Genomic DNA, 14,341 nt, shown 5'->3' on the forward strand with positions numbered 1-14,341 from the left:
AGCCGATAAGCACATTGTCTTAGTTAATGTTTTTAGATAGAAAAGGGCAGATTTTTGTAATCCCTATTTTGGTAGAATGCTTAAGTTTAGAAACACACACTCACCCAGTGGCAAAGGTGGGGTCAAAACCAGCCTCCTAAATTAAACAGTCTGCTTTTTCTCGGGTGTACTTTTCTGGAACTACTTTTGTGTATGTGTGTGGAGTTTCTTTTTCTTTTCTGCTTGCATTTAGACCCTGGTACATGGTAATATTACTGCTTATTTCTGCTTCCTCCAAAATGGATTTTGAATATAGTTCTTTATAATCTTTAAGTGATCTTATTAGAGGATATTTTAGCATCACAGTTGTAGACCTTCAGTGTCATTCATTTTTATTTCATTATATAAAGAGGGCAAGCTGACTCTGTGTGTGTGTGTGTGTGTGTGTGTGTGTGTGTGTGTGTGTGTGTGTTTTCCAGGTACACAGTATATTCTTACAGTGAATGGTAGGATCTGGAAATATTGTGAATTGTTACAAAGATGTTTGGAAACTCACTCATAGGAGATGTTCTTTTTTTTTTAATGACATTATTATTCCAAGTATATTATTGGGAAGTAGTTAAATAATGAATATTATTGTAAATATCCAGAATATCTTTTTTTTTAATAGTCCTTGAAGACTCTCCGCAATTCAGACTTGAAACCATATATTATCTTCATTGCACCCCCTTCACAAGAAAGACTTCGGGCGTTATTGGCCAAGGAGGGCAAGAATCCAAAGGTAAAGTTTTTACAGTGTTGTACTGTTCCATTGGAAGTAAACATGAAGCAGTCATGACCTAACATGTCACAGTGCTTAAAAGCTACATCAGCTTGAGCTTTCAAAGTGATTATTCTTTCTGCCCTATCACTTTTCCCAAAATTGCTGTTGTTTCCTCTGGCTGGACTGTGGCAGCTCTCCAAAGCAGGGGCCTTCTCTTGTTGTTCTGCACGTATTTCCTGTAGCCACCCCAAATGTATGGTTACCTTTGGCATTCCTTAAAACATCCTTAATCTTTTTCACATGGTTCTGTGTTATTTCCAATAGGGATTATGTAACCCCCTGCCCTCTACCCCTAAGAAAAAAGTTCTCTACAGATTCTTAGGAATTACCCACTTTTCTCTGCAGATATTCTGCATATGTGGGGCACCAGAGTTGGGAGCTCTTGGTTTTCTCTGGTTGAAATTTATGTTGTCTTCTCCCTTTGGTCTTCTCACATGATCTGAAATGGTAAATTTTTTAAAAATTATTTTAGATGCTGGACATGGTTGAGTGTAGTTCACATTTTACTAAACATTATTAATAAAACTATAATATAATTAATGTGTTAGACTGAAAGTATTGACTTTATTTAAATGTGTGAAATGAAAACTGTCAAGTGACTTACTATATCAAAGTAACAAATATTTTTCCTTGTTTTTTGCTGATTTCTTAAATATTTGTTTTATGGAGAAATCACTCAGTTCTTCTCATTTCATTTGCTCTAAATCTCTTTGAAAGCTGTAAACACGCATCATAATACTCTTAAGATCCTTAAAAGTCATTAAAAGCATATCATTCCTTTCCCATGATTCTTGGCTGTGCACCATAGCCACCAACCTTCTTTCTTCCTTCCCAAGATAGATCTTTTTCCATTCTCGGTCTACTAATATTTCTTACTGAGTCTGTATGTGGAGGTTATACATTTCAATGTCTTCTTAACGCTATTCACAGTCAAGGATTTTACCATCCTCTGTGATGAGCATAATTCTGGTTGCCTTGTTTAGGCTAAATAGGTCCGCTGGTTAACGTAGCGTTCACCCCTTTTTCATATTTGCAACACAGTCGTAAGCTCATAAATTAGTGGAGTCAGAGTATCTGCTGTTCTTGGCACTTGGGAGGATACCAAAAAAAAAAAAGGAGACATGATCACTGGCTGTTCTTGAGGGGGATCACAATGAAGAAAACGAAACTAATACTCTGTGAAACTGTGCCCATTAACTACTTTGGTAGACCAGAGATACCATGGTTGTTTAAGGAAAAGGATGGACCGGAGTGTACTTCCTCCTGTTTGTTCAGCCTAATTTTTCTGTTTTCTACTAGGCACACTTATTTTGTCGTTTTTCTTCTCCAAGGATTCAGTATCATGCAAGGGCTATATACCATTCCAAAACATGTTAGGTAACTTTGGGTTGGTGGTCTCAGGTAGGTAGGGTTCTCATGGGATTATTTATCCTATTATTTTGAATTAGCTGCCCCAAATTGAGTAAGGTCTAGAAAGATACCAACTATACATATTTTTTAAAGGAAGAACTTAATCAGTACCAAAATGTTTTAGCATTTTACAGTATGCTTGATTTTCTAATGAGAGTTCTCTAATTTTTTAAAATTAACTTCATTGAAATTATTTTATATACAATAAAATGCATGTGTTTTATTTGTATAATTCAGTGAGTTTTGGCAAAACGTATACTATGTCACTCCCATGCCAGTTGAGATTTAGAACATTTTCATCACAGAAAATTCTCTCGTGCTTTGAATTTAATACCCCTCCATTCTTCTCTAGGCTACCACTAATTTGCTTTCTGTCACTATAGATTTATTTTGTCTCTTCTGGAAGCTCATATAAATGGAACTGTAGAGTTTGTTTGCATCTGGCTTTTGATCAGCATGTTTTTGAGATTCATCAATGTTGTATCTAACAGTAGTAGTTCATACCTTCATACTGCTGAGTGGTAAACCATGAGCTATAAATGTATCTCAATTTATCAGTTAAAAATTATCTGGGATGGAGCACCTGGATGGCTCAGTTGTTAAGTGTCTGCCTTCAGCTCAGGTCATGATCCAGGGTCCCTGATCAGTGGGGAGCATGCATCTCCCTCCCACTCCCCCTGCTTGCATTCTCTCTCTCACTGTGTCTGTGTCAAATAAATAAATAAAATCTTTGGGGCGCCTGGGTGGCTCAGTGGGTAAAAGCCTCTGCCTTCAGCTCAGGTCATGATCCTAGAGTCCTGGGATCGAGCCCTGCATCGGGCTCTCTGCTCAGCAGGGAGCCTGCTTCCTCCTCTCTCTCTCTGCCTGCCTCTCTGCCTACTTGTGATCTGTCAAATAAATTAATTAAGTAAATAAATAAAAATCTTAAAAAAAATTATTTGTGTTGCTTCCAGTTTTGAGCCAGTGTGATTAAAGCAGCTATAAACATTCATAGTCTTGTGGTGGACATCTGTTCTGTTTTTGTTTCTCTTGAATTGCTGGATCAAATGGTTAACTGTATAAGGCTGCCAGACTATTTTAAAGCAGTTGATTCCATTTGTTCCCCATCCTTATGAGATTTTGCTTTTGTTGGTTAACAATTTTTGCCATTCTAGTTAAGTGTGAAGTGTTATCATTAAGGTTTTCATTTGCATTTGCCTGATGACTAAAGATAGTCGTATCTTTTCATGTAGTCATTTAGGCATATTCTTTTGTGAGATGTCTTTTTTTTTTTTTTAGTTGTTTTCTTACGGAGTAGTAAAAATTCTTGTATATATTCTGGATATAAATATTTTCTCAAAGTGTTTAAAGAAGCACACTTTTTAACTTTTCTTATGGTTAATGATTTTTGTGTACTGTCTGAAACAACTTGCCTGCTCCAAGATTACAAAGATTTTATCCCATGTTTTCTTTTAAAAACTTTCTTGTGTTAGCTTTTACTTTTAGGTCTATAATCTCTCAAACTAATCTTTGTTTCAGAGTGAAGTAAGGGTGGTGGTTGGCTTGGTGTTTTTGTTTTGTTTTTTAACAGATATAGATGTTCCATTGTTCTAGCATCATTTCTTGAAAACGACTATCCTTTTTCCCATTGAATTATATTGGCACGTTTTTAAAAAATGACCTCCTCAAATATGAACAGGAAGCAGGGTGGGGGTGATTTCTAGACTTGATTCCGTGTTTATGCTAATATCACAGTCTTGATTACTGCAGCTTTATTATAAGTCTCAAAAAATCATAAAGGGGTGCCTGGGTGGCTCAGTGGGTTAAGCCTCTGCCTTCAGCTTGGGTCATGATGTCAGGGTCCTGGGATCAAGCCCCACATCGGGCTCTCTGCTTAGCAGGTATCCTGCTTCCTCCTCTCTTTCTGCCTGCCTCTCTGCCTACTTGTGATCTCTGTCAAATAAATAAATAAAATCTTTTTTTAAAAAAAGTCATAAAAAGGAATGACGTACTCATACATGTTACAAACACTGTAAGTGAAAGAACCCAGTCACAAAAGACCATATGATTCCATCTTATGGGATGTCCAGAATAGGCAAATCTATAGGGACCTAAGTAGATTAGTGGTTGCCTAGGGCTGGGGGTTGGGAGAAAATGGGGAGTGGCTGCTTACAGATAGGGGGTTTTTGGCTGCGGAGAGGGTATGGGTGATGAAAATATTCTAAAATTGTGATACTGATTGCACAGCTCTGTAACTATACTAAAAACACGTGAAATCATTCACTTTAAAATAGGTGAATTATAAATGAATTCTATCTCAAGAAAGTCCCTACCAAAAAAGAAAAATCCCAGCAGGTGTTTCTATAGAAATTGAAAAGATGGCTTTTTAAAATTTATATGGAAATTAAAAGGAGTAACTAAAACACTTTAGAAAAGGAACTAAGTTGGGGGGTGGAGGGGTACCTGGGTGACTCAGTTAAGTGTCCAACTTTTGGTTTTGGCTCAGGTCATGATCTCAGGTCGTGGAATGGAGTCCCGTGTCAGGCTCCACACTCAGCAGGAGTCTGCTTGAGATTCTCTCTCCCCCTCTGCCCTTCCCCCCATCACACATGTACTCTTCTCCCTCTTTCAGATAGATAAATCTAAAAAAAAAAAAAAAAATGTCAGAGACCTTTTATCTTTAATTTTCGTTACTATTTGTCTCTTTTCTATTTAATTGACTTACTTTATTCTTATACTTTGGCTTTAATTTGCATTTGCTCTAGTTTCTGAAGAAAACTTAGATTTTTAAGCCTTTTTTTTTCTTTCCTTTTTTTTTTTTTCCAAGATTTTATTTATTTGACATCACACGCAGAGGAGCAACAGGCAGAGGGAGAGGGAGAAGCAGGCTCCCCACTGAGCAGGGAGCCCGATGTGGCTCTCAATCCCAGGACCCTGGGATCATGACCTGAGCCAAAGGCAGACTTCACCGACTGAGCCACCAGGCACCCCTCATCTTTTCTAATATGAAGTTAGAAGTTTCCCTCTTAAGCAATTCCTTAGTTGCATTCTACAAATTTTTAAGTTTTTTCTGTTCCCTTTGTCATTTTCTTCTTGAACACACGGGTTATTTAGAAGTATGTAATTTTCTAATTTCCACATTATTTGGAGATTAAAAAAATATTTTACTGATTTATAATTCTATTGTGATCAGAGAACATAGCCTATAAAGATGTGAATCTTTCAAAAATGTCTCAGCCTTATTTTATGATTCAACATCGGTTCCGTCTGGGTGTATGTTCCATGCACACCGGTAAGAATGTATAGAGGGTGGTGTATCTTACTGCCTTTTTATTCCACAAAAACATTTTGTTTCATCATAGTCATGAATTGTAATTTGAAAAACAGGAGAAAATTAAAACCTAAATTAAAATAAATGGTATAAGCCATTTTGGCAAAAGAGAAAGTAATACTTTAAATTTAATAAAGAAAAACTAGGTGGATTCGTTCTTTATGTGAATCTATGTGAGATGTAGGGCTTTACATTTCAACTCTAGCACCACAAAGTTTAGATTCTGTTTTGACTTTCTGGAATGTTCTGTCAGTAGTCTTGAGATTTGAATAGACCTAAGCTTTAGCAAGAATGTTAGTGTTTAGTTATTTATAATGGTGTAGTAGAGTCCCTAGGAAACAAAGGATTCTGTGTACCACAGCCAGATGCACAACATTCCAGAATGAAAATTAGAGAGCCACACAAGAAACTGCTTCAGGACAGGCCAGACTAGTTTTATTTTTAGTATGTCTTCCTACTGTTGCAGAAGATCAACCAGTTGAATAAGTTGTTTTGTACTGTGGGTCCAATATAGTATTGGTGTGTGACTTTTTTATCAGAAACATTTGGACTTACGAGTGAGTTCTCGTCATTAACGAGTGCTTTGGGGGTAGTTTTACTTTCTTGAACACATGTGCCTGGTAATCAGGGGATTCTGCCTAAGTTTCATACCCTACCTCACTACCTGCTCATCTTTGTGAAACAGCTGTTTCCTTTACCCAGTGTTTTAAAGTAGCCTGCTCTGTGTCATTTCCCAAACTCTCCTTAGGATATTTTTTTGCATTTTTAAAGACCTCCTTTGTGTACTGCAAACAGAGAAACTAGCCAAGTAACTCCCCCAGAACATTAGATGATTAAATTTGGGTTGACCTGCGGTGTTTTCATGGAAAGATACCCATTCTATTGATCCTTTTCTTTTCCCATGATGTTTACCCTGCCGAACTCTGCAATAGATCTAAAAGGACAGCAAATCTTTATAAAGCCAAGAGTAGATGGCATTTTGGGTCCTACCAACCTTGCTTCAACCTGAAAGGTTCACTCTGTATTACAAAAGATGTTTTTGTTTTTTTTTTTAAAGGGAAGGTGATGATGCCCTAAAATGCTAGAAAGCAAATATTTGTAGGGGCTTTTTAGTAACAGTCTTTGCTCTTGAAGCCTCTAGTGAGTAAAACAAATACATAAAAACCTGAGTAGCAGTATGAACAGGTTGTACTCAGTCCCAAATGATTCAGTATGAGTCCTGAAGACACCAGAGCAAAGGAAATCAGAGGCCATAACAGGGTTGAAGAGGAGCTCCTGAAGTGGCATATTTTGACAGACAGCAAGCAACAGGCGGCCATTTTTTTTGTTCTTCAGTCACCTGTGACTCATTGTGTATTTTGAAGGAATGGAATTACCTGTTTTTGTATTCTCTTTACAGCCTGAAGAGTTGAGAGAAATCATTGAGAAGACTAGAGAAATGGAGCAGAACAATGGCCACTACTTTGACACGGCAATTGTGAATTCAGATCTTGATAAAGCCTATCAGGAATTGCTTAGGTTAATTAACAAACTTGATACTGAACCTCAGTGGGTACCGTCCACTTGGCTGAGGTGAGGGAAACATCCATTCTGTGGTATGATTGGACTTACCTGGCAAACTGCCACTAGGAAGAGAGCCCTGATACTTCAGCAAGACCCTGAGGTACCAGGCCAAATAAGCTGTAGACCTCTTCTTTGATCTCAAACTAGTGAGAAAATCCCCTTAGGCAATTTGTGCATAGCAGTCTTTATTCTCTGGACATGGCTTTAGAGATTCTTGCCTCCTCTGAGGATTCTAAATGGAAGCTTTCAATAGACCAGTTCCATTTTATCCCTGTAAAAATGTTTTAATTCTGTTTTCACCTAACTAAATCTTTTCTGCCTGGTCCTATTTCCATGAAAAACTTGTCTGTATATATACAACGGTCCATGTCTCACATAGTTATAAATATTGATGCTATTTAACAGTTAACTTAAAGGACTTCATGGAAATGGGGTGAGGTGGGGGATGACTGTGCTTCTGTGTACTGGGCAGGACAGTATTTGGTTAGAAGGCTTGTTTTGTCATCAGAAATATTTTCCTAAAATGGTGCCACTTTGGTCTCAAGCTGTTCTGTTAGGCTTGAATTCATTTGTGTGTCTTTTAATTCTGAAACATTCCATTAGAAACACCAGTTTTTTAGCTCAGACTTTGTGGATCAGATTTCATGGCACACTCAATAGATTCTGATCTAGTTAAGTATCTTTTTAACGATTTTCTGAAGTTTTTGCTTATATTGTCACAAGTGATTCTATAACCTTGCATCATTTCTCTGATCTGCATAGTACAATAGAATGTGTAAGTTACACTTTTATGAATGGCAGATGGTCATATAAACTGTTGATGGTTAGTTTTTCCTCATGATGCAAATCGTTTTTCATATATATGAGAGGACACAGCACATTTGACAGTTTTGCATTTTTTATATATGAGCACAGTATAATTTGATGACTGTGCCATATATAAGTAATAAACTGGAATTATGGGATGAAATGTGGGATGAATATAGCTGCTGTACTGTATACTAATATTTAATAGGTTGACAAATGGTCATTGATAACTCATTTAGCATTGGAATAAAATTATACCCAAAGGAAGATACTGTAACAACTGACTTTGAGATCACAAGGAAAGGATGACCTGAAAGTCATTTGAACATTATAGGAAAAGAACATAGGTGGGGGTGGGGAGTTAAACATACAGAAGCAAGTTTTTATCCCATCAAGTTCTGCCTCTTAACGACCAGAATGCAATGTATTGCTAAATCATAAATGTTTAAGCTAATGGGATTTTCATACTCTCTCTATAGCTGTAGCTTTAAAATTCAACTTCTGTAATTGGTATGGAAAGTTAATTTGTAGTCTTTTCAAGCCTTTAGGGATAGTGTGATGTGTGTCAAACGACCTCAAATGTGAATGTCTTGATTTTATTTTTATGACTTTAGCTACAGCATTTCCTGTTCCCAAAGCTAAACACTGGAATAACATGGAGTTGTCACTTAATTTAACGTAAACAATTGTTTTTAATGAGTAGTTTGTCTCGTTGTGTATATATTTGATTTCTATGTAATTTTACTTGAACAAATGTAGATAGTTTATGTTGCCTTTTCTGTTCAAATTTGCATGGCCTTGAAATTGGCTGCAATGTGTCTTATATGGAAATACTTTCAAGATAACCGTTCCTTAGGAAGAAAGTAACATTCCTGGGTCAGGGGAAGAGATGCCATACTGTCTTTACAGATCTGAAACACTCCAGTTTAGGACAGAGAAAACCAACAATATTAGCACTTAATCTTTGCAGTTTTGCAGTTTACTTTCTCTTAAGGAATGAAAGGTAGTCTATGGTAGACAGTGGAGTTTTATGAGCTGCTTTTCATAACTGACAACTGTTTTCAGCCCTAAGATCTAAAAGGTTGGCAGTTTAAGTAGCTGTTGTGCCAGTTCCGGAGTTAGCCTACAGACTGTAGAGCCACACGAGGGCCATGTGCTTTCACAAACAAAGCCCCTACCCTACCAAGGCACATGCCATGTCATAGAATACTCTTAGCTGACAAGAGAATTTGGGGGTCAGTGAAGTCCTATAGTTCTTATCAGCAATGGGAGAGGGATAGAAATTTTTATATCCCAAACTTTTCTCAGTCTCAGTGACATGGATGTGTTGATATTCAACACAATCCCTAAACAAAGTGAAAACTTAGTGGCTGACTTCCTTTAAAAAAAAAAAAAAAGGAAAAAAAGCCTTGCTATACACCCAGTTATCCAGCCACTCTGGCCAGTTCCATTTCCTGTCCTTTGTGGCTCTGACTGGAGACCCCAATGTGGGAGAGGTGTCATCCATTTAACAGAAAGATAGCAGTAGCTAATGAAATTCACATTAGTTCCCTTGCTAAGTTTTCATAAGTCAGAACAAATGCAAAAGAATAGTATTTAGACTAATCCAGATTTGCTTTACATGAAAAATGTAATGTCTGGATTTTCTTTTTTCCTTTTCTCATGGCCTAAGGAATAAGTACTGATAAGGAATAATTTGAATGTAATTTTGTGAATGTGTATGGAAACTATAAACCAGGGATTTAGCCTTAATAAAAGGTAACCTTTCTGACATCTATTGTTAATCCTCCTTTGTACTCTTACTTGTATCTGCACTCTTATTTTGAGTTGTCATACTGCACACTGTATTGTGAAAACAAAGTAAAATTATATTTCAAATAAGACCAGTGAGTACGTCCTGTGTTTATGTCCTCTGCTGTTCAAGGTTTCAACTCGCCTAACCACTCGGTCTGCAAGTTTTTGCCAGAAATAAGTCCACTGGAACCTCTGAGTGAAACATAAAATACCTTTTAATTTATTCATGGTGGGGGAGTGCCCCCTATTGGCACAGATGTAGGTTCTGGTTCCTTGTTTTATTAAAGATAACATAACACTGTGAACGTAAATATTTTCAAGGAAAAAAAGAACGTATGTAATACTAGGCCGGCCAAACTCCACTTCTATGCAGCCAAGGATTTGAGGGGACAAAGGCTAGGATGTGAGTTGACAAATATATAACATTCACTTTCCTACCGCACCACTACATTTCCCAAAGGAGGCAATCATACCAACAAAAAGTGTCACACATACACACCTGCTACCCATCTGGCTTTCTATTCCTGATCATTTCCTTCCCCTATGGATCACATCACTCCACACAACAAATTTGGTTCACTGTTTTCTTCTGATTTCTAGTTAACAACAAGCTGACACCACAAAGTCATCCGTAGTTTTGTAGAGAGTTTAGCCAAAGCCAATACAAAAGAGCTTTAAGAAGCCACAGAAGAAATCTAGGTACTTCTCCTGCCTCAGCAGGTGAAGGTGAACACGGACTTTACCTGAGTGAAAAACCATTAAGTAATCGGGGCTCTCATACCCTTCGAGCTATTTTTTGCCTCCCAGAGAGGCAGTACATACTGCTTAAGAGCCAAGGCCTGCATCCTAGCTCTGCTATCTGACCTGACAACGCCTCAGTTTCCTCTTCTGTAAAATGGAGAGAATAGTATTTACACTTCAGTCCAGTGTTGGGAGGATTAAATGTTAAGCCTTGAAAATAGGTAACACTAACCTGCTTAGGAACTCACTTGGTTTTCCAATCACTACTAAGTTACCTACCGAATAAAATGTCTAATTCAAAACAGGACTTGCCAAAACTCAGCTCCTCCAGAACAGGCCTTGGATCTTACCTTTACCCAAAGTTTTAAATATAGGGGAAGCAAAAAAAAGGGGGGGTGGTTAGAAGGGTATAAAAACACTGAAGGTAGACTGCCTGGATTTAAATCCTGGATTCACCACTTTATAGCTTTTTGACCTAGAACCAATTACTCTAGCTCCTTGTGCCTTAAAATTTTCTTCTGTGAAATCTGGGATTAAAATAACATGCGTCTTATGGTTGTTTTGATAATATAAATAAAATACTTAAAAGAGGGCCTGACACATAACTAAAGATTATTTTGTAGCAGGTATTAAATGTTTGCAAAATTGCTTGGGACTTTAAAAATCCTAGGCTTGCAATATCAATTGACTTACATACAATACTGATAAGCCAAGTGTTAACAATTTCACCAAAAACTGTCCCGTAGCCAATCAACTCAGAAATGCCCAGCTTTGGGTACAAGAATGCCTGAGTAAACATGGATGGCTCACCAGCTCAAACAGCACAGAAAACCTCAGTCAGATCCTGATATGGCCACTCAAATGCCTCAATCTTCCTATTTAATGGGAGACAGCAAGTATTACTGCTTATAAGATAAAAGTTACCTTATTACATACTCTCAGATGAGAATTATTTTTTTCTTAGGTTAGGGAAGAAGTATTAATAACCCCTCTTAACTCACTGGCATGTTTATGAGTACCCCAAAATTCAACAATCGTCTCCATAAGCTTAGCAGGAAAACACATACTATGAAGGGGGAAAAAAGAGACTATCCATGTCCTACATGTCCACAGACAAAGCTCTTGGTAGAGGACAATCCCATGTGCCAATCTCAGGTTAAGAATGTGACTGATACTGTTAGTACATTAAGAAAAAAAAAAGAACAATTCATTTTTATATCATTTTACTGTTTATACCATAATCACATTAAAATTGGCAGAACTCCCATGACAGACAGGACAGAGACCTGTCATGCAAGGAAAAATCGTGAAGGTTTCATAAAGCTTGAGAGGAAGTACCAGGGTTACACAGGACGGCGGCAGCACTCTCAGACAATAGTGCCACAGTGTCGGAGCAGGAAGGAAGCGGGCTGCTACGGCAACAGCTGGCCCGAGGCCACTGCTATTTCCTAAGGGGAATTTCCTAATATGCTTGGTAAGCAGATCACTTGAATAGATGCACATGGAACAGGGTACTGCTTCTGCCGAATAAATTCTACAGGTTCCTGGGCAGGGTCTACAAATCTCAAGTGATAAATGGTTGCTGATTAGGATTTTGCAAAGGTAGTCCCAAAACCAACATCCAGGAAAATTTTACCACCAGTGAATTCTTAGGCCAAAAAATAAATAGCCACACATACCAAACCTACACATCGTGAATTAAGATGGTGCCATGTTAGGGCTTATGAAAGAACCTGAGCAGGAAAGATTATTCAAACAGAAGATCCTCATCCTTCTCTTCAGCCAAAAGATTAGCAGGCTCCATCACCTCACCAGCTGCCCTCCGTTGCTCCAAGTCTTTCTCTGACTTTTCCTTGAGAATCTTTTTCTTCTCCTGTATTTTCTTTAACCTGTAAAACAAAAGGAGGGAATTTTCTGAACACTGTTTCAATTCTAAGATTTGATTCCTGCTAGTTTTATAACAAGGATCATAAACATCTACAAACTAGAACAAAATTTTAATTCAATTGCAGTGATTTATAACCCATTTTTAAAATAAAGATTTGAGGGGCACCTGAGTGGCTCAGTGGGTTAAAGCCTCTGCCTTCGGCTCAAGTCATGGTCCCTGGGTCCTGAGATCGAACCCCACATCGGGCTCCCTGCTCTGTGGGGAGCCTGCTCCCCCCCCCGTCTCTGCCTACTTGTGATCTCTGTCAAATAAATAAATAAAATCTTTTAAAAAATAAATAAAAATAAAATAAAGATTTGAGGTAGAATATACACATTTTTAAGCTAATAATGGACTTTGAGGAGGGGGGAGAGAGACTATACACATCCTACATGTCTGCAGAGAAAGCTCTTTTTAGAAGATAATCCCATGTGCCAATCTGAGCATAAGAATGTGACTGATATTCTTAACAGTAATTTTTTTTTTTTTAAGTCCCTATCCCAGACTCTAAACCTTGAAAGCCATCCCTTGATAATGGAACACCTTTTGAGCACTCAGGCATTTATTAAAATTTTGGATCAGTTTGGATCACCACAATCCTGAATGTCACTGAAGGACAGGAACACAATAACCTTTCATAATTAAGATTATAAATCATAGATGCTACTCATTATTACAAATCATAGATGGCCACATCTTCCCTGAATACAGGTCTTCACCTGTCTCCCACCATCTCTGAACCTGGCACACTGACCTCTGTGCTACCTGTTTAGTGTCATCATCCCTACCAGCTCTAATTGTTCATAACCAATTTATGTACATGCCTCATTTCTGAGTACTGTGCTAATTTTCCAAAGGTATGATTTACATTATTACATCATGCCCCCAAGTACTTTATACTTTCTCCTGGGACATGTTCACCATGCAATACATATTTGTTGATTGATTAATTCTAGTTTCTTTTTATGAGGGAGACATCCAATCTAAATTATTATTTCATTTTAAAGAATAATCAAGTCTATGAATAGTTTCCCCTAAGGGCCCAACTTCTTGGAGATGCTATATTTTAAATATGTGCAAAACTTGGCACAGATTAGTCTCCAGAACCTTTGCCAATATTATGTCTCTTGCTTCGCATTTATCAGAATGAAATACAGGCTGTGCTAATTCTAAAGAACATAAGCCAACAGTCTGAGCAACTTGAGGCTTTAGAGTATGAACAAGAAATTATCCATAACTGCCATTTCCAACAAACCTATAGAACTCTTCTCGCTCTCTCTCATCCAGCTCTGTGATGATATAAGCAAGGGTACGTTCAATCCGGGGAATGATGACTAGGGTTAAAAAAAATATATACGTGAGACTTCAGAACTTTTTCCAAATTGCCAACGTTCATCTGTATAACAGTTACTTTTTCTAATTGTAAAATTCACGTACATTTAATGCAGAAAACAAAAACAAAAAAGTATAATCCAACCATCCTAAAATAACTACTGTAAGTATTTCGGTATATGCCCTGCTAGTGTCCTTTCAATGGACAGATAACATACACAATACACACAACACAATTCTATGGACCACAATATGCACAACATTGAATATACTGAATTTATATGAATATACAAATATACTGAATTTATATGAATATACAACACTTAACCACAGATGTTATTTTAAATATAGTCACAATCCCTGTTAAAAAGATCATCAAGAAGAGAGAATGAATGAAGTTGAGTTTTGGGTTTGTCATAAGGTGCTGCTTCACAGAGAGTTTGCCTATCTGCTTCTAAAATATGAACTCACTGAGAGCTGAAGCTATCACCTCATCACCTCATCCACTCTGTTTTGCTTGAGGTTCCAAGGCCTGGCACCAGCAACTGGTCAGGAAATGTGTGTGGAGTTTTTAAAAATGAGGTAACTTCCTCTTATTTAACACTGAGAGCACAAAATAACTTCTTTGCTGTTCAAAATTTGTTCCTTTCTTCCC

General features: G+C 37.5%; 2 protein-coding genes across 2 annotated transcripts in view; one reads left to right on the top strand and one right to left on the bottom strand.

Moving 5' to 3' along the window:
* Positions 1-9,767, top strand: part of PALS1 (protein associated with LIN7 1, MAGUK p55 family member) — a 74,391-nt gene extending 64,624 nt beyond the window's left edge. Inside the window, exons 13-14 of the mRNA XM_080808420.1 lie at positions 650-760; positions 6,922-9,767. Of these exons, the coding sequence (XP_080664546.1) occupies positions 650-760; positions 6,922-7,098 (288 nt within the window). The 3' untranslated portion in view covers positions 7,099-9,767. The remainder of the gene's footprint in view (positions 1-649; positions 761-6,921) is intronic.
* A 116-nt stretch (positions 9,768-9,883) lies between these two features.
* ATP6V1D (ATPase H+ transporting V1 subunit D) overlaps positions 9,884-14,341 on the bottom strand; it is a 29,977-nt gene continuing 25,519 nt past the window's right edge. Inside the window, exons 8-9 of the mRNA XM_080808421.1 lie at positions 13,610-13,688; positions 9,884-12,316 (exon numbers count right to left, since the gene is read on the bottom strand). Of these exons, the coding sequence (XP_080664547.1) occupies positions 12,175-12,316; positions 13,610-13,688 (221 nt within the window). The 3' untranslated portion in view covers positions 9,884-12,174. The remainder of the gene's footprint in view (positions 12,317-13,609; positions 13,689-14,341) is intronic.

Source organism: Martes martes (genome assembly GCF_963455335.1).
Source record: "Martes martes genome assembly, chromosome: 7".
NCBI classification, from domain to species: Eukaryota; Metazoa; Chordata; class Mammalia; order Carnivora; family Mustelidae; genus Martes; species Martes martes.